This window comes from Poecile atricapillus, chromosome 10 (genome assembly GCF_030490865.1).
Source record: "Poecile atricapillus isolate bPoeAtr1 chromosome 10, bPoeAtr1.hap1, whole genome shotgun sequence".
Taxonomy (NCBI): domain Eukaryota; kingdom Metazoa; phylum Chordata; class Aves; order Passeriformes; family Paridae; genus Poecile; species Poecile atricapillus.
Genome location: NC_081258.1, coordinates 13,915,587 through 13,935,317, shown reverse-complemented (window position 1 = coordinate 13,935,317; position 19,731 = coordinate 13,915,587). Strand labels below are relative to the sequence as shown.

General features: G+C 50.2%; 1 protein-coding gene across 1 annotated transcript in view; it reads right to left on the bottom strand.

Annotated features, from left to right (window-relative positions):
• Nucleotides 1–4,425: 4,425 nt before the first annotated feature.
• Nucleotides 4,426–19,731, bottom strand: part of CFDP1 (craniofacial development protein 1) — a 62,205-nt gene continuing 46,899 nt past the window's right edge. The window contains exons 6-7 of the mRNA XM_058845880.1: nucleotides 10,147–10,305; nucleotides 4,426–5,158 (exon numbers count right to left, since the gene is read on the bottom strand). Coding sequence (XP_058701863.1) covers nucleotides 5,068–5,158; nucleotides 10,147–10,305 — 250 coding nt within the window. The 3' untranslated portion in view covers nucleotides 4,426–5,067. The remainder of the gene's footprint in view (nucleotides 5,159–10,146; nucleotides 10,306–19,731) is intronic.

Here is a 19,731-nt window from a genome sequence, read left to right as displayed (position 1 = left end):
CAACAGGTCTTCCTTTGGCTTCTCCTACCTTTGAGAAAATGAAATGCCAAAAAGTAGATGAAAAGAGGAGCATTACAGGGGCCCTGCAGCACTGGGGATGCCCAGAGCTGGATTGGCTGCCAGACCATCCCTGTGCTGCTGCTGGTGGAGTACAGTGAGGGTCCCACCAGTCCCACATGCTGTGATTCCCTGCGAGCACCACTGGACACAGGGCTGGGTATTTCGGGATGGATACTCCTTAGGATGCAGGTTGCCCCAGCAACAGTTGCTATGGAAAACACTTCAATGGCAAAATTTCCAGCCATATTCATGTGTCCATCATTGTCTTCCAGAAAGTCCCTGGTGTATGGTGAGCCAGGCACGGCTGGCTCCACACGGGCAGGCTGCGGCTGCAGGGGACTGGCTGTGCTGGGCCTGGCTATTCCTGGCTTTTTGCAGCTTTTCCTGCTGGATATGGTGTGAGAAGGTGTAGGAGGACTCCAAAGTGAGATTTAGGGGAACTTGGCAGATGTACAAGGGACAGGGGGAGCAGACTGAGCCATTCCATATTAATTGGCTAGCAGCCAATTAGTGTCCCATTAGTGCCCCACCCATTGGATGAGATTCATTTTCAAACACCGGGCACAGCTCTGGGACAGGGGGTCATACCAGGAAAGGGCCTGGCACTAGGATGTTTGCCAGGACCAGCAGCTTTGGCTGGGGCTTCCTGCTCCAGCCCACAGCCCTGCCAGGTCTGTGCTTCAGAAAGCCACTCCCCACCTCCTAGAGCAGCAATAGGATTACACAGGACTGAGTCTCCTAGCAATGAATGAAGAAATAAATCCTATAAGGCAGGACAGGATTTATTAGACTTCAATATTCTGGAAATAATGAGGACATTTCTCTTGGCTTGTAATATCATGGGACCCAATAAGATCACAACCAGGATTTATCCCCATGCTTCTCTGTGGCACTGGGTTGGTTCTTAGCTGTGGAGAGAAGATGCTGGGGGAGGCTGCTTGCCTTTCTGAAGAGCAGGATGGCAGGGCACCCCCTCATCTCCAGAAAAGCCAAGGCGGGCTGCAGGCCTCAGGCTGCCCCGACAGCAGCGGCTCTGTTTGTCTCCCCATTCATCCCCTAGTGAGGGCTGGCACTGATCCTCGCCCTGGCTGGGGCTCACTGCTGGGAGCAGGAAGGGCTGACAGCAGGAAGGGCTGGCTGTGCCATCACCATCAGCTGAGCTTCAAATTTCAGTGCCAGCACCCACCCCAGCACAAGGATGTCCCGGGGGTGGAGACCCTCAAATGGGGTGGGAGACCCACAGGCCACTCCCCATTAGTTCTGAACACACTGCAATCAGAATACCACTGTGCTGCTGGGTGGGACATTGCTCTGAAGGAGAGCTGGAAGGAGGCCGAAAACATCTTGGGAAAGAGGATATGACGCTGCCAACATCACCTTCCAGGCATCAGCTCTGCCCCTCAGGGAACTGCTTCCCTGACTGCAGGGAGATGCTCCTAAGGTCAGCTCCACACTCTGGTCCCTCCTCCCAGCTGCCAGGCTTTGACCCATGGCAGCTCTGTCCATGAATGCCATTGTGGTCCTTGGGACAGCCTGGGACTATGGGATGCACCCCCAGGCAGCCAGTGTTCAACCTCCTCCTATATCGAGAGCCAGCATTTATTCCTGCGTCCCTTTCACTGAAGCAGCTTTAACTGCACAGTGTTACCTCCCATCATGATTCCCGCGGCCCCACAAACCCCAGCAGATTAGTAAAGCTGAGCCTGTGGATGTGGGTTGGACACAGCTGGTTTTACCATGGCCCCAGCACACGGATGCTGCGGCAGAAGCCCCAACCATCAGGACACACGGACACAATTGGAGCCTTGTTTGGGGCTGCACAAGAGGCCCCTTCAGGCAGCCAGGGAAGGGGGAGCTCCTCGGGGTGAGGTGATACTCTGGCCATGAGGAACTCCTTATAAGGCCAAAATTACCCCAAGCAAATGCCCAGGGTGAGTCCCAACCAATGGAGAACACATGAGCTGTCCAGAGAAGACAGCTGAACGTGGGAATGTCTCAAAAGATGGACCCACATCTGAGAACATTGCTCCTTTCAGAAAGTGTGGGGCTGCCAGGGACGTCAAGGGCTGGTGGGGACACTGAGGACTGGTGGGTCCTGGGGCCACCCCCCTTTGTGGAAAGGCAACTGGGCAATGGAAATAGCAATAGATGAGGGGTTTTGGTGTTTTGTTTTTTTCCTATAAAAGCAGCCAAACTGTTTTCTGGAGACCTGTAAATCACTCCTCATCTTCAGGAAAGTAAGGCAAGGAATACATGATCCAACCCAGCAAAAACGCGGGACGCTTGGGAGTGTGGAGGAAGCCAGGAATCAGCCCAGGCTGGAGACTGCCTCCTGGCCATCCTGCCAAGCCTGTCTCAGCTTGCTGGGCCAGGAGCTGGCACCACAGCCCAGCATCCTCAAGATGAGCTGGGCACACCATGCTGCCACGAACTGGGGAACCCAGCAGAGAGGGGAGTTGAGGCTTCGGCCATTGCCATTACACTGCACTGTTCCAGCAGGTCAGGTTGCTTCCAGGATTTCAAGATTTTCCACATTTGCTCAGCTGAAGAGAAGAAAAAACTCCGGAGGGTTTCTGAAGAGCATAGCTGGGGCTGGCAGGCAGGATCTGTACATTGGAGGTTATCAGTTTTCCCAGTTCACCAGCATACCAGGGGAGGTTACTGGCCATATCCCTCTAACACACTGTTAGCACTCATGTGAATCCAAAGCCGCCTCCAAGCCACTCAAAGCTAGATGCAGCTGCAGGACTCACCATGGACACAGCCTGGAGCTCTTTAATGCTTTTAAAAACAAGGCTGGGTTTGGTGCCTCTGGCCTTTGGGATCTCCAAGGGTACTTGGTGAATCTCATTCTGCTCTTGCTCATGATACAATGCACAGAATTATTTTCCATTTCTTACCTACCTGGTACCTTACTTTCCATTTCTTACCTACTGCTGGAGCAGAAAGGGCCCTAGAATGCAGCAGGGATACTCACGCTGCAGCAAAGGTTTTGGTCAGCAGCCCCCAGAAGAGGTCCCAGCCTGTGCAGGGGTGACATGACCCTTCCCTGCTGCTGTCCAGTGTCAGAGTCAAGTGGGACACAGGGCAGAGATGTTCCCAAATATTCCTTCTCCACTCAGCAACAGCAGAGCAATAGGCAAATTGTTTCCCCGCCTGACTGCTCAGCCCTCACAGCAGGCCCAGCCCTCCCAGCCCTGCTTGTGGCTGCCTCAGCATCTCACCATCTTTGGGGATCTGCAGCAAAACAAGCCTAGGCTGCCTTAGGGTCCCTGTTGGGAGGGGCCCTGTAAGGAGGGCAGGACAGCACACAAGGAGAGAAGGCGCTGGAGATGGTCCAGCACTACCATTCCGAGCAGGAGAGGAGCCCAACTACTGCAACAGCAGCATCCTTGCTCCACAGCCCCCACTGAGGTCCTGCCAGGGCCATTCACTGCCACTCAGGAGCCCCAAGCTGAGACATCCCCACAACAGTGCCTTGCACAGGGACTCTGGTTGTTTTTGCAACCTAAGCCAGAGCAGCAACTGGCTTGGAAGTGTTTGAAGATGAAAACATGTCATCACTCCGTTGTTTTGTTTCTGTCCAATTTCAGGCTTGTTTAAGCAGGTCCATTACAGCTGATCCTCTACAGAACAGGGCGCCAAAGGCTGCAGCTCCCCTGAGCACATGGTGTTTTGTTCTGGTCTATCCTGCAGGCCACAGAGCAGGGGCTGACTCAGCAGCAGACACATGAGCTCAGACTGTGCTCAGAGCCACAAGCACTGCCATGGGCAGTGGCGGCATCGCTCACCCTGTGGGCAGGAAGGATGGAACTTGAGCTGCTTTCCCCCAGCACAGCACCAGCACGGGCTGCCCCACCAAGCGGGCCCAGAGCATCCCGTGAGGAAATGCTGGTGAGTTCCTCTACTCCCAAGGATGTGCGCAGGACAAACATCAGGAGCTGCCCAACTCCACCAGAGCCAGGCCAGCAGGGGTGGCTGGGATAACGCTGCATTGCTGGTCTCCAGCTCCAGCTGCTCCTTCCACACCCAGACGCCTTGGCCTGGCCTCCCCAGCAGCTGCACTTGCTGAATGTACCCGCGTGGCCATGCTTTGGATGGGTGTCCTTTCTCCTGAAGCACTGCTACAGGACTACACTGACCCTGTTTCCCCCAGTTCTGGGTTTCATTGCACCACCAGCCCCACTAATGAGGAGGGAAAGTGATTCAAGCACTTGCTCTGACCCCCAGGCTGCTATCAGGGCACACACTGGGCACCTCTGAGAGAGGTTTTTATGACCCCCGTCAGACACTCCTTACTGTACGTGATCCTTAATTTCTTTGTCCTCTGCTTCCCGCACAAACCACACTGCCAGCATGCAAGAGTGTTGGGATGGAATACTTTATTCACATGAACACTCAGATCCTGGCCCTTCCTGCCTGCTGCAGCTGCTCCCATCTTCTTGACAGCGTGAACAACGAAGGATTTCTTCACCAGCTTGCTTAACCCCCCCCAGCATCAGACCCCACAAACAAGTACAGACAGTTTGGCTTTGTCTGGACAGGAGCAGAGGGCGGAGGGGCAGGGAGTGCTGCGGGGCTGGCAGAGCAGGCAGAAGGGCTCCAGCCCACAGCCTGCATATGCACAGCAGCCATGAAACCTTCCCGCAGCTCCACTCTGACCACCAAACATGCCAGTACTCTCCCAGCCTTGGCGGCTCCTCCTGCTGCCAGAAGCACCTGGGATTGGTAAAGAATAGGTGCCACCACCTCTTCTCCTTGGAAAGTTGTTGCCAGAAATACACCAGTGTCTTCTATTAGCTGCTGGGCCATTTAACCCTCCTGTCCATTGACAAATACCCTCCCCAAACTATTACAGTAAAAGGAAAACCCTGTACGTTGAGACATACAGGCTGAGTCTTGGGTAGAGAACAGTTTCTGTGCTTGGTGGTTGTCGGTGGCTGGCAGCCCCCAGCCAGCCCTAGGGCACAGAAGGGAGCAATATCCCCCATGGCTAACCCCAGCACATCAGGGCTTCATCCTGCTCAGTCTGATGTCACGTTCGATTTCGAACTGCCTGTGATCCACACGCTCCAGGAATGCTTTCCTCTCGATGTACCTGCAGGGAGGCAGAGGCAGAGGCTGTGAGCAGTGCCCGTGGCAGCCTGTGTGACCCCCAGCCTGAGAAAAATCCCACCCAAAGGGATGAGCAGGGAGGGAAAGCACCATCTGTCTCCCTCCCTCTCTTTCCTGATCATTCCACTGAACATCTATGGACACCAAAACTGCTCTGTGGCCTGCTGGCTGTCATCTGGGGGACTCCCAGAGGTCTGGTGGTTGCGCAGGCTAGAGAACTGAACTGGCTGATTCTGTTTCCAGATTTCCTACAGCTGAGAAACATTTGGTTTCAGATCTTCTCCTACAGCTAAGACACCTTGAAGGAGACCAGAGCAGACCTTTGCACCACCCAGCAAAGCATCTCAAACCCAACCACAACCATCAATACAAGCTGATAGGCCCACAATACAAGCCAGGAACAGGCACAGGGAGCATCAGGGATGCAAAAAGCATCACCCAGGAAGCCTGCAACAGCTCAGGGATGCAGGCCAGGGATCTCCCAGCCACAGACCACCTTCTAACCACCACTGAGTATTCAGTGCTGCCCCTCAGCACGGCATGTGTGTGCTGTGAGGAAGAAGGCACGCCTGCGCCTGGAAAAGCACCTTGCTGCTCATTAATGGCATGCAGCTGAATTTTAATGTACTTTGCTGGAAACCCTTGCCACAGATAGCCTGGGGCTGTGCTACTAATTAACCTACAGAGGGAGCGAAATTGCAATTCAAAACAGGAGCTGTAATTGAATCATCACAATTGTTTTGCATTTGTTCCAGGGTGGCAAACACTGGACTGCCATGACAAGGTCATTAAACTTGTGTGGGGAACCACTGAATTTGGCTGTTCTGTCAGTCACTGCTTTTCCTGCTCACCAGAGCAGCCCACTGCTTGAAAGCAAGACCAAAGCCTAAGGGAGGATGAGCATCTCAGGCTCTGTGGGATTTCCAGCCTGCTGGGTGGCTGGCAGTGTGCATGAAAGCGCCCAAGACCCACATGGGAAGGTTCAAGGCCTCTCCTACCAGCGGTCTCTCTGATACAGATGAACATTTGGTGATGAGATCCCTGCAACGTCAGGCTGGATGGGGCTCTAAGCAATCTGATCTAGATAAAGACTCCCTGCTCACTGCTTAGATTAGCTGGCCCTTAAAAGTGCCTTCCAACCTGAACCATTCCATGATTCTGCAATTCTTTATGCTAAGACTATCAAACCTGTACTGAAAGTGTTCCCAGCAGGGAGCTTTTGCCCTTGCTGCAAGGGACAGCCCTGACACTCCTGCCCATCCAGTCATCATTGGAAATGAATTAATCCAGATTCATTTCAGCGAGTGATTCCCCCAAGCGGGTGAACAGCCCCTTGCGTCCCTGCTGTCACCCCATTCCCATTGTAGCTCCAGCCCATCTCGTGATGACACAACTGGGTCAGCTCATCTCTGCTGGCTGTGAGGGGCAGGGACCAGCACAGCGCAATGCAGGCCAAGAGCTGGCTGGGAGGAGGTATTTTTGTGGCCCCTGCCCCTCACCATTGGAGGAGGGCTGTGCACTGAGGCCCCCTCCCCACACTGGTTCAGGAAAGGCAGGCAGGGGAGTGTCGCTTCCCTTCATCCCTGTAAGCAGGGAGGTGACTGGCTCCTGGGGCTGGGCTCAGAGAGGCCACAGGAAGGAAGCTGAGGGTCACGCTGTATGTTCTCAGTGTCATACTGGGCGTGTGGTTTTCTCCCCCTCCACTGCTAAACACCAACCACAACCCCAGCTGGGAAGACAAGGACAGGGATTACTGGTGTTCATCTGGGAACAACCTAATGGCCTGGGCAGCAACAGCCCAACCTCCTGAATCTGAAGCTCTTCTGGCCCCTCTGTGACACCCATCTATCAACTCCAGCAATGGGTCAGTCTCTTTCTCCTCCTTTTCCTCCCTGACTGTCATGCCTCTCCGGTGGGCAGGGCCTGGCTCCTGTGGGATCCATATGGATCATGAACCAGGAATGTGGTCTCACAGCTGCAGCCAGCAGCGCTGCACGGAGGAGGAACTGCGACGTCATCCCATGGCGTTGCCCTTGGCTGGTCACAGCAAAGAGCTGTAGGTACCAGAGCAGACCCCCCAGGCACTACCTGGACATACACCGGGGCTCGTGGGGCCTGGCTGGCTTGTGCTGCAGGCACACAGGGGCTGGGGCTGCAGATGGACACCAGCAGGGAAGCTGCAGGGTCAGCACAAGCCCTTCCATGCTCTGAAGCCTGTGCTGGAGCTGCAGCTCTTTCTGTGCTCAGCCAGCTCCCTGCAGCCGACACCAAAGCACCACCAAACACGGTGCAAAGTGCATGAGTGAGGCACAAACACCCGTCCTGCGCTTGTCTAAACAACCTTTGCTACCTGAATCAATACCTTCCTGTAAATTATCAACCTGCCTGGAAACAGGGCAGCTGTGATCCACAGCAGAGCAAAGTAAATCCACTGGGAACAAGGCTGTCTCTGCTAACAAGGGCAGCTGCAAGCTGCTCTGGGGAGGGTCTCTGGTGCTGCCTGTCCCCTGTCAGTCACCATCAGTCACCCGGTGCAGGAGTGCACGGGGCCGGCTGCTCCCCCATGGGGCTGCCCTACAAAGGTGGCCCAATTAAGAGGCCACTACACATTTCCATTTATAAAGCACATCAGAGAGATGAACAGCAAAGGGGATAGCTGCCTCTGCTCCTTACTCCAGCCCCCTCCTGTCAAATCCAGGACAGGCCCTCAGGACCTGATGCAGCCAGGCTATAAAAGCCCAGATTCTACACCTAAGGAAATGCAAATCACTGGATGGGGGCTGGGGATACAAGGGGTGGAAAATCAGAGGCAAGGGAGGACAGAGCCATGGGGCAGTACAAGTCCCCTCTGTCTCAGGAACTCTAGGCCCAGGCTGTGGCTGGCTTATAACTGGCACTGGCAGCAGAAAGAGGCCACAGCCCCACTGCTCCACTGGTTGCTGTGTTCTGGCTGAGCGTGTGGTTGCTGGAGAAGGGTCAGGGAGGTACGAGGAGCTCTGGGCTGCAGCAACTTCTACAGAGTTAGCACAATGAAGAAATTCAGCCTGTCCTCCCTTCTGAGCAAAAAGCTTCATGCCTTCCTCGAGACATGCACGGACCATCTCTGTAAGTGCACAAAACGCGTGGCATTGAGCAAATATTTCCAGGAGTGGGCTGTAGCTTTCCTTGTCAGGCAGACGTTTACAATCACACAGCAGGACATGTGGGGAGCAGAGGTTTCTAACAGCACCAGAGATTAAAGGCAGCGCCCCGCTCTCGCCTGCCTGGGATGAAGGGTTAACAACAGCTCATTACAATTTTTATAGAGATGTGTAAATGATTGCCCACTGAAGGGTGAGCACAGTTGACATTATTAAAGGAGAAGAGGCAGCTGCAGAAGGGACAACAGGCTCCTGTGAAATGACCTGAGGCGGGCAGCAGCTGTGTCTGTGTGACCTGCCCCCCAGGCAGGATGGCTGCTCTGTGAGGGTACTGCACCCTTCACACCAAGGTGGCCTGTAAGCAGAAATGCAGTGGGTTGTGTCTTCATCGGTGCTCCTCCCTTCTCCCTTTACCTTGAAGGTGGAAGTAATTCCTAGTGAGCAGCTGCTCGGTTGATTCCCCTCATGCTACATGCCTGACTAGTATAAACATATTTGAAAGGAGTGTCTAAAGTTATCCTGGCATTATGTTCCTCATTCGTTTAATGACAAAAACCGCTTGCAGAGAGCTCAGCAGATTTTCTAGCCTAGGATGTGACAAAACTGGCAGCAAAACCCAAAGCTGTCCAAGATTAACGATGCTCTTAAAATTGCTGCTCTGCTTTGCTCGTCTTTTCCATGCGCTGATCCCTTCTTTAGCCTTCAAGGACCGTGACGTGAGTGTCTTTGGAAAGGTTTGCCAGGCATGGAGAGTAAGCTGTCCTGCTTGGATGGGGTGGGAAAGGAAACAGCACTGGCCAAGAACAGTCGACATACTGGATTTGGGCACACAAGAGATGACACAAAACACTGTTCTGTCACACCTGTATGTTGTGTAAATCATTCACCTCCTTGAACTTCAGGGACCTCAGAGGAACAGCTGCCCCTCTCCAGCATTCCTACTGAATTGTTCTCCTTTCTCAAGGGCATGTGACCAGAAACAGACCAGGGGAGATTTGATGGAGGTGTGTTGTGGAAGAGTGCAAGACCAAACTGAAAATATCTATTTGATAGTTTGACAGTTATAAAATATGTTTAAAACAGAAAAAACAATCTGTTGGAATGCAGAAGCTTTGAGTTTTTCCTGCAGAGTAAAAGAACAGCTTATAATAAAATATACATTTTATGAGCTGTCCACTAAACTGGTTATGTTTTCCCAGAGCTTAGCAAAGCACTTGTAGTGGAAATGCTGCTTCTGATCTCATTATCGCTTCCCGCAGTGCATGTTATTAACCTTCTGTTTTATTTACAGCATCGACATTTACTTTTATGATACTTCCATTAACTTCATTGGAGTGAACATTGCTTGATGCACACAACCAACGCCCAGCACTGCCATAATCCTTAACGCACCTTGCCAGCTGTTATGGGTTTACACAAATCTTTACGCGGGAGAAAGGAGGACTGATGCAGCTGAAACATGTCATTTGAAGAACAGAACAAAACCCTCCCAAACTGAAAAAAGAAAACAGGACAGAGGCAGCCGTGTTTCCTTGTTGGGGGGGGCTGCATTAGACCAGTTCATGCTCTGTGCCACAAGCAGAAGAGATGATTAAGCCAGACACTGGCTGGACTTAGAGAACTCACAAGGTTGCTAGCAGAGAGTGATAGGTGTTTACAGACTTACCTGTCTCCCTGTGATGCTTACAGCAGCTACTGGCTTTATGTAGCCCTAGAATAAAACCTTAAGAAATCCCATGGGTTTTTTAACTCTGTAGCCAGCAGCAGGCTTCCTACATGTAAAAGAAGTGATGGGAAATTCTGGACTAGTATTAGGTAAAGTCCCTCTTACCCGTCTTTCCCTCGGTTATGGATTGCCAGCTCCTCCACAATCCCCTCCTCCTCCTTGAAGTTCTCCCAGTCCAGTTTAGATTTCTCCAGTGTGCTCATCTTCTGCTTTTTGGCACCGATCTTTCCCAGGAGGCTACTCATACCACTTGGCCTCTTCACCCTGATGGAGATGAAAGAGCAAATGTTGGTTAAATGCAGGGAGATGGCAATTAAAAACAGAGCTGAGAAACGTCACGCGTGAGAGTGGTGGCCTTGATGGTGGTGAGCTACTGCCACCAAACAGATGGCCACCAACTCCAGGCAGCCTGCAGGAGGCAAGGTCATGCTTCCTGCAGATCCTGTTCTGCTGTTCCCCTGGAAGCAGCAGAGTTCATTACACACATATCTCAAGTGCTTGGTTTTTGTGAAAGGGCTTTTTCATTTATCTTCTTAAGAGAACAGAGAGCTTTCAGGCCAAAAGAGATCATTAAATCATCTAGTTTGACCTCTTGTATATACCAGGCCAAGCCATTCCACTGATCACCTCTGTGCTAAGTCTGGTTCTTTGTCTTCAGTTAAAGTGTTGTTTTCTGGAAGGCATCCAGCCTCAGTGCGTCACCAGTGCTGACAACACATCTAGGAATTAACTATTTCATTGGTATTAATGCTTGATTTTCTCTAGTTTTAGGTTCAGGTTGCTGCTCCTTATTCTAAATCCAAGAACACTTTGGTCTTCAGGCAAGTCTCATTAGTGACGTATTTGTACACCACTAATGAACTGAATTATGTTTATGCAAACAGATAGGGCTCCTTATGCCTCTCATTGAAATGCATTTTGCCCCAGCCCATACGTCACTTCTAAGGTTTTGTCCCCTTGCTTACGTTTCAATGCTCTTTGAAAATGGGAGTACAGAACTGCTTGTAACCCACCCCCCCTCCTCCTGATTTGTTTCTGTCCAGGCATCATCTAAATCCTGTTAGCTGCCCATTGAGTCCCAGTGCACGTGCAGTGATCCCATACCACCTCCCGCGTCCCTGTTTGGTAGGAAGATCTCTTTGGTCTTTCATCCCTTGCTCTTAGAGGAGTGAAATCCTACCCGTGCAGTGGGGCCCCCAAATCTCCCCTTTATGCAGGAAATACACACACAGGGGCTCAGGTCAGCCGAGCTGCCCTCTAAGGAAGAAAATTCTCAGGGATAGGAACACGTAAAACAAACTTGTATTAACCCTTCTTAAACCCCCCCAGGAACGGGGGGCAAACAGCATCCCATTGAACTCATGTTTACACACATTCCAGAGATAACTTCAGGTCTGCAGGGCCTTTGCCTCTGCAAGAAGCCAGAGAGGAAATTACTCTCGTTCCTGAGAGATGAAGGAATTTGGGAAGGGGGGCCCCAAGGAAGGCAGCCAGGTGAGCATGGCAAATTGCTCTCCATTAGTGTTCTCTGAGCACACTCCTGCCCAGGGGTAGCTGTTCTTGGGAACGTATCCAAAATTGTCCTTATCGGATCATTAGCATGGTTTATTCTTCCGTAATTTGCAAGCCTCTAAAGGCAAATAATTCTGCAGTTCATATGGAATTAAATCAAAGAAAATGACAACTCTGTAAGCCTCAGCCAGAAGACTCTCAATGAAAGAATGGCTGGCTAAAGTCACTTGGGGTTTCAGCTTCCTGACATAGATATATTGGGGATTAAGGACATCTTGGCAGGCTCCATAGCAACTGGACAAGGCTGCCTGTCCCTACTCAGTACCAGCCAGAGGAGCAGAAATGTCCTAGTACCTAGCCCTCTTATTTCCTTCAGTCCCATGGCTGGAGCACAGGCCAACAGCCAGCAGTTCACTCTGTGTGGACACAGAACAAGTTGGATGCTTTGATTTGCCTTTATCCCTGAATATCTCATCAAGATGTCTACAGCCCTTCACACCATGATCACACAATAAAACCTTGATTCTTCCTCAGCCTCCAATTCTGTCTTACTTTTAAAGGCATGATGGCTCCAGGTATCCTTATCTGCAGGTGGCAGGGAAATAGTGTAAGGGGGAAAAATGGTCAAAGATGTTCTCAGCACAATATAAAACTGGAGGGACTTGGTTCCCACATCTGGCTACCCAGGACTACACAAGCCGTGTTCAAGATGTGAGGGAGTCAGAGGAAAGGAGATATGACAGAGAATAAGGATGAACCAAATAAAACATTGAGCAAGCATCCCCCATGGCATTCCCTGTTGTGCAGCTGCCTGGAAAGCAGAGCCTGGTGGTCGTGCACAGCACTTCCTCACACTGCACTGGGAGGCCTTAAAGATGCCTTGAAACAGATCTAGGGAAGTGCTATGGCTGATCCAGCTGGCAAAGCTCCTCTGTCCCAAGCCTGGCAGGCAGAAGGTGTTTACATTGACACAAGGTATTCAATAACACATTTCTCTGAATGCACTTAATTTTCCTGACACACTTGGACTTAAGATTTTCCTACCTTTGAAATGGGAAAAGCAGGGATGTAGAAATGGCACATGCTGTCCCTTGTCCCTAGATTTCTCATAAATGTTTTTTTTTTTGGGACAAAAACCCCCAAAAACCTACCTCACCTATCCAAGGACACCCACAGCTCATCTACATCCACTGACATTTCCATGGGTGGAAGTCCAGCCACTGTCAGTTGAAATACAGACAGTTCTGACTGCAAGGACACAGCACACACCTGGAAAAATTCAACTGAAAGTTCTGGTATCTTTCCTGGGTGTTAGAGAAATCTCTGCCCTGCAGAGTGACAAGCAGGCTCAGAGGCAGGCTCACACATGCCAAGACTGATCCTTTTTGGCTGAACCTTGGGCTGTTAGCTGCTGGTGGGGAAGAGCTGAGTTGGGACAGGGGCCAATCAGCCAAGCTGAGCTGCTGAACACGTCTCTGAGTGAAACACAAACTGGGACCCTCTGACAGGCCACTGCTGTCCCCAAACCACAGTGGAGGATAGATGGGAGGGAAGGGAATCAAAGGCAAGATGGTTCATGGCCAGAGGTGGAAGAAGAAGTGGTGCTGGTTTCAGGGAGCAGAAACTACAAATTAGATGAGGGCTGCTTATGATGTCTTTTTTTCCATGGCAATTCCTGGCATAAATTATCATCTGGATGCTCATATCCATCTGTAATGGTGCTCAAGACATCTGTATGTCCTCTTGGCTATGAATCTCAGGAATATTGATTAAAACATTTAATTCACTCCTTGTTTGAAGCTATGGAGTCTGGGCTATGATATGGACCTCCATCAAGGGCATCTAGATAATCACAAGAACACCCACAAGTCAACAGTTCCTTCAAGGCAAGGGAACCTGACAAAAAAGGGCAGGCTATCTTGCATCTTTGTGTTGATGACTACTCCAGAAATATTATTAATATCCAATGTCAGCCCTATGCTGGAAACTGGCTCTGGGCTGGATAACCTGGTTTTGCTCCTGTCCAGACAATTCTGTGCTGCTGCAGCAGGACCAGGCCTGGGCCAGGCACAGGCTGAAGGACATGTTTGAGTCTGCTGCTGAGTCTTCATTCCACGCTGAGCCTTTTATCACCCTGAATAAATCCAGCAAACCTGGGGGTGGGAATTCCTACGCTTGTGCCAAAATGAAGTAAATGAGAAACATTAAAGTCCAATTAAAAACTTGCTTGGCCTTAAATGCCTCATCTGTTTAAAAAGCAAGTAACGGGGCCTGATTAATTGCATTCAGTGCCAACAAGAGGAATTATTACCCTTTTTGTACTCATTAAGGGTATCTGCTGTGGCATCTTTAATCACTAAGGCATTTAAAAGAGAGAAAGTAATTTGCTAAGACATAATGGATCCCAGGGATGAAGATCAGGACAATCGCCTATTTAGGACACAAAGACACGCTCTGAATTTTCACAATTACAAAGCACAGCCAAAATCTGTCCCTGAACCAGGAAAAAAAAAAAAAAAAAAAAAGAAAGAAAGAAAAAAGCTGGGGAGCTCTGCCTTGGTGGGGGGATTCCCCTGCACTATCTAATATTGTCAGGACAAGGACTGTGCCTGTGCATCATCTGGCATGGTCATACACAGGGACAAGCAGCAAGCCATGGGCTCCCTGCTGTCCCACCACAGGTGAGCATGCTCTGTATCCTTGTCCTTAACAATGATGCTTCCCCCCCATCTTGGTGCAAGCCTGCAGCCTGACCAGGAGCTTGGAAAACTGCTGCTACAGCAATGATAAAGTGTCACTGCCACATGTAATCCCTGATGTCTTGTAACAGGAAGGTCAGCAGCACCTGGGAAATGCTGGTTTACAAGAGGCAGAATTCATCACGAGCTTTAGAAAATAATCTTCCAGCAATTGGGAACACGGCTACAAAGGTTTCATAGTGCATCCCACCAGCCAAAGCAGGATGAGTTCCTCTCCCACCCAGAGACAGGCGCTCTGAAGGTCTCCTGACACCAATCCCACATGCACTGAGGTTTCAGTACTTCCTAAGCCCTTCACTTATGTAAGTCTTCCCCCATAATTAAATTGCCTTGCTCAGCCTATGACTTGGTATCTTCTTCCTAGAAGCTACTAAAAACAGATCACTCACTCACTTTTTGCAGCAGCCTTTTATGTCTTTGAAAGCCTTTAATATTGCTCCCCTCTCCAGCTTGCTCGTTCCTAGACTAAACAATCCCAGGTCCTTTCAAGCTTTTCTCATTCCTCATGGTTTCCAGCCCTCTGACGACTCTCACTGCTCTCCTTGGACTCTTGGCTATTGGCCCACGTATTCCTCAAAACGCAGCATCCAAAAGGGGAATAGCAGGAGTGATGGATTTGCCAGCACTGGGAGCAGGGGGAATGCTTCAGATGCCTTGGGAAGCACACAGCTCCTTACACGGCCCCCTATGACGTGTGCCTCTTTCACAACCGTGTGACAGCAGTGACTCACGCTGAACCTGTGATTCACCAAGATATCTGTCTGCTCCACTGCCGCCAAGCCACTTTCTTCCTCCATCCATGCAGAACATTCCTGCTATCCAGAGGCAGAGCCCTGTCCTCCTGTTTGCCCTCACACTTCCCTTGACACAGTGGATCTCAGATGTCTTTGCAAATCAGCTTCTCCTATCCCACAGCAGCCATGCTGCAGCTGTTGAAGAAAAAGCACCTCCTGTCTTTGTGAAATACCTATGGAGACTATTTAACAGCTGAACCAGCACCAGTTGGCCTAAGAAGATCAAGGTGACTGGCCAGAAGTGGACAGGGACCAGTTGGGTCAGACTGAAGGAGCTGACAGATCACATCCAACACCAATGAACAAACTGAACCCAAAGGACACTCAAATGTTGGCCAAGGAGCCAGCAGTGTCCCCAAGCTTTATCTTGACCTCCACCCTTGGGGATCACAAACCCTCTGCTGCTCTGCTTCTGCTGGCTCCACAGACCACAGACCCTGTGCTGCTTCACCTGCCTTGTATCCTCCTTGCTGTGGATAACAACTTCTGTAGCAGAAAGGTCCTAATTCTGTCATCTATCAATAGTTTTAAGAAGGGATCAATTTGTAAGAAAACACTGAACATGAAAGAGTATTACTGATTCTTAGCTAACATTTCAATGCTCCCTCACCCTTCTTCTTGTTATGCCACATTTTGGGGAAATAATGCGAGCAAACACACAGAAGAGGACAGTCACTCATGTATGCAAATCACAAATGAGTTGCTTGTTTTTCCCCCACTAATGAAAACCAGCCCCCTAGGCCCCAATTAAACTGTGGCAAATAACCTGTTCTGCCAGTGAGGGTCTTGTGACAAAGCAGCTGCTGCAAGACTTGAAACAAGAAGAGTGTTTTTTTAGATTATGCTGATTTCATCATGGCATCCCACACACCTTGCAGCTGTGGGGTAGAGGAAACAAGACAACAGAGTGGGGCAACTTCTCTGGCCTGATTGCAAGGTTTTGCACCTCCCAGAGCAGAGCCAATTTAGTCTTGGACACTCCATCACATTCCACCATCCATCCAAAACATCTGGTGACTCTCCATGAGGCACTGCAGAGCAATCTTTCCTTCTGCAGAAATAAATGTGGCCTCACAGAAATGACATAATTTCATCAGTAGGAAAACTTGCAAGGCCAGAAAAGCCTCTGTGCCTTCTGCTCCAGCCCTTGGAAGCAGATTATCAGAGATCACCTTTACCAATTACCATTCAAAAAGGCAGGTTACACCTACAACCTATAAAAAACCACTTTCAAGCAAGGTTCAGAACTTGATGGATAGTTTTTCGTGTGTGTTAGATGATGAGACTACTGCAAAGGGGAGTGTATTTATGACATCTGGCAGAATAGGATAAGCAGGAGGCATCCATTCCCAGATATCCAGCATGAAGGAATGGCTTTCCAACAGCTTCAAGCAGAATAACCCAACTCAATCACACACTACAAAACAAACCACTTCTCTGCTGGCTCCCTGCAGCGCTGAGCAGCATGTCAAATCCCACTATCAGGACAGGGGGCTGGCAAGTAGATGTCACCAAGTGCAGAGAGATGGCATCTCAGGCCCCAAAGCCCTTAAAGCACTATTCTGACCACCCAGCCCTGGCTCTCCCACTGTCCCTCTCCTGCCCCTGCCATCCCCTTCCTCACTGGACTTGTGATATTTACTTGCAGCACAGCAATGGCTGTTCTGTTCCTTTCACCCCAAGTGCTTTGATGGCAGATTCAGGTGAAAAACTTGCCCACTCAGCAAAGAGAAGATTTTGGACATTGTAGTATCTTTTCCTTCCACCATCTGCTGTAAAACTGAATAGTTTCCTTAAGTGCAGGAAATGGTTCTCATGCAAACTAACCACAGCTGGGCAACTGATGCAGCCAGTAAATACTTTCATTTTAATAAAGTGGGATATTCCTGTCCAGAGCACCATGGATCAACCGCCCTGCTGTTCCTCCTTCTGTGTGCAAGGGTGTGAGAGACACTGCACGAGAGGGATGCATGCAGAGACCTGGCTGGTGCCCATGTGCCAGCTCTGCTGCTCACTCTTCCTCAACAGAGGGAAAACAATGGCAGGGAACAAGAGGGGCGCATGTCAGGAAGACAAGCACAGTGCCAGCTGCTCCTTAAGGTCAGGATGGTCTGGCTGGACGGTGCAGAGAGCAGCAGAACAACAGTGCCTGGTACTGCTAGCTTGCAGAAATCTTCCCCAGAACGATATAACAGGTCTTGTTCTTCAGAACCTAAAACTGACCAGCTCTTCTCACCCCTCGCCTCACATAACCAGCCGAGGACAGAAAGTCTTCCAGGAAAAACCCAACCTCATTTCTACTTTCCCCTCCTGCCCCTACTTGGCATTGTTTCCCCAACAGGCTCTCGGGTGGATACACAGAGCAACCTGGCTTGTTCTCAGCTCTACCTGTCACAACAGGTATTTAAAAAAGCAAACAAGAAAGCCTCTTTAACACCAAACAAACAAACACTGAAATCCCAGGTGGAAAGAAAAAGCAAGCAAGGAGGAAATGAAGATAAAAGCAGGGTGGATGGTGCTAGAGGGTTGGTGATGATCCTGTTTGGAGGGTACTGCCCAAGACAGGCTGGCAGGGAGAGGACTGATGGGTTCCCACCACCCAGCCAGGGTAGCACCACCGAAGGAACTCACTGCCAACCCAGTGGTGCCTGTCCATATGCTCCACTTGCTGAGCTGGTAGCAGGTACCCAGCGTGTACATCATAAAGCACACACAAACTGAGCCAAAGAAGCTGCCTGAAGTGCTCTAGGAGTAGAGGGGATTTTTGACACGGGGTTATATCTTTGTAGTGAGGACCGTCAAACTTCCTGCACTCAGAAGAGCAACAAGCACAAAACCACTGTGGAAAAGCAGCCATGGCTGGGACAAAACCCACAGCACATGGCAGAGTGGGCAGCTCTGTCCAAAGGCAGCAAGAGGCAGCAAGAGATGCAAGTGCAGTAGAAAAACAGGAATTACCCTGCCTGTGATCCTGCAAGCAGACCAAGGCAGACTGACTTCTGCTGCATGGAGGGCTTTGCTAACAGGAGTCAGCTCCTGGTGAAAACGTTCTGACTGCACTTGCAGAAGAAGCATGATCTGACTATTGCAGGACCAGCCTCAAGTACTTAATAAGGAACAAGGAAATGGGAGTTTTAACTCAAGTTGATAGTGTGAGTTAACTTTTCTCATGCTTTTGTTCAGGCTTGCCAACCCAGGCTAACCCCAAGTTGCTTTGTCATCATTGCTTTTGCAATCTCAAGAGCTAAGCCGAGCCCCAGATCCTTTCTGATTTCTAATGCCACCCCATACTCCTTGAGACCTCAGACAGTCTTATGGTGGAGACCCCTACATGAACAGTGATGTTCACTTCCTTCTACTTGCAGGAAGTCTTTGACACTGGCTCCATTGAGTCAGGGAGGTAATCCCTGAGGAGGATCACAACTAAAGCACACTAGTGTTCAAATAGCAGTGTGACAGACAGAAAAGAAGGTGTAACCTGTCCAGAAGGGAGAATGATAGCTCTCCTTCCCACAGCCAGGTTGTATGTTGAAAAGTTTAAGATGGGAATAACAGGCACCATCAGGCAAGGACAGTCAGACCACTCCATCCCAGCAGCCCAGCAATCGAAGCCTGGCTGAGATGATGCGTTTTCCATCCGTGTGGAGAGGCAAGGGCAGATGTGACAGAATAAAAGCCCACGTGATGTTGCCCTGGTGAGGGCTGCTGCAGGCAGTAGCACAGTTTGCCATGGGCACAGTTGATTCTGGATGTATTTGTGTCTAAATATAGTCAGTGGGGGAACAAAGATTTGTCACAGGGGGAAAAAACGATGTCACTGCCAATTCCCAGCAACAACAGCAAGCATTGCCTGACAAAAGTATTTCATAATGTAATGCTCCAGTATTCCAGGTTTATTGCTGGATTCGTTATTAATCCAGCACACTGAGTTTGGTTGTGACTTTAGAAGTTGTGCAATGCTGCTCTGGCAGACAGCACCTCACCTTGAGGAGGGAAATAAGTGTCATGGAACCAGCTTTTGAACAGCAAAACACAGCAGCTGGTTAAGGGGCTTGCAGAGCATCATGCCATGGGCTGCCAGCAGAGATACCAGTCAGTGACTTCTTTAGTGCACTCTCCAAGATACACAAATACTTCATCCTATCTTCATGTCATGGACAGTACTGGATAGGTCTTTCCAAAGTGCAAAGCTGGAAAAAGAGATCTAAGAGCTTCCTTGTTCCAAAACAGGACAGCACCTTATTCTCCAGTCCACTTCCCAAACTGGGGAAGAGCTCAGGTGTAAATACATATAATACTGCACACATGAATACAGTCATTCCAGGAATAAAACCAGTGCTGGGTCTCCATGTACAGGAAGAGGCAAACTTGCTGAGTAGGAGAGAGATGGGCTGTTCTAGCTCAGGAATGTCAGAGAGCGGCAGCAATACCACAGCTCTGCCAGAGCTGGCCTTTCTTTCCTCAGGCAGGTCCCATTCTGTGTTATCTAGGTCTGCACCCACTTCTCTGAAGGGCCTGGAGTCTCATTTTACAGGCTCTGGATGATGTGCTCATCAAAAGGCACATCAGTTCTTGGGGAGCTGACCGGCTCAGGCAGAGCCCCTGACCTGCAGGTTCCCTTATCA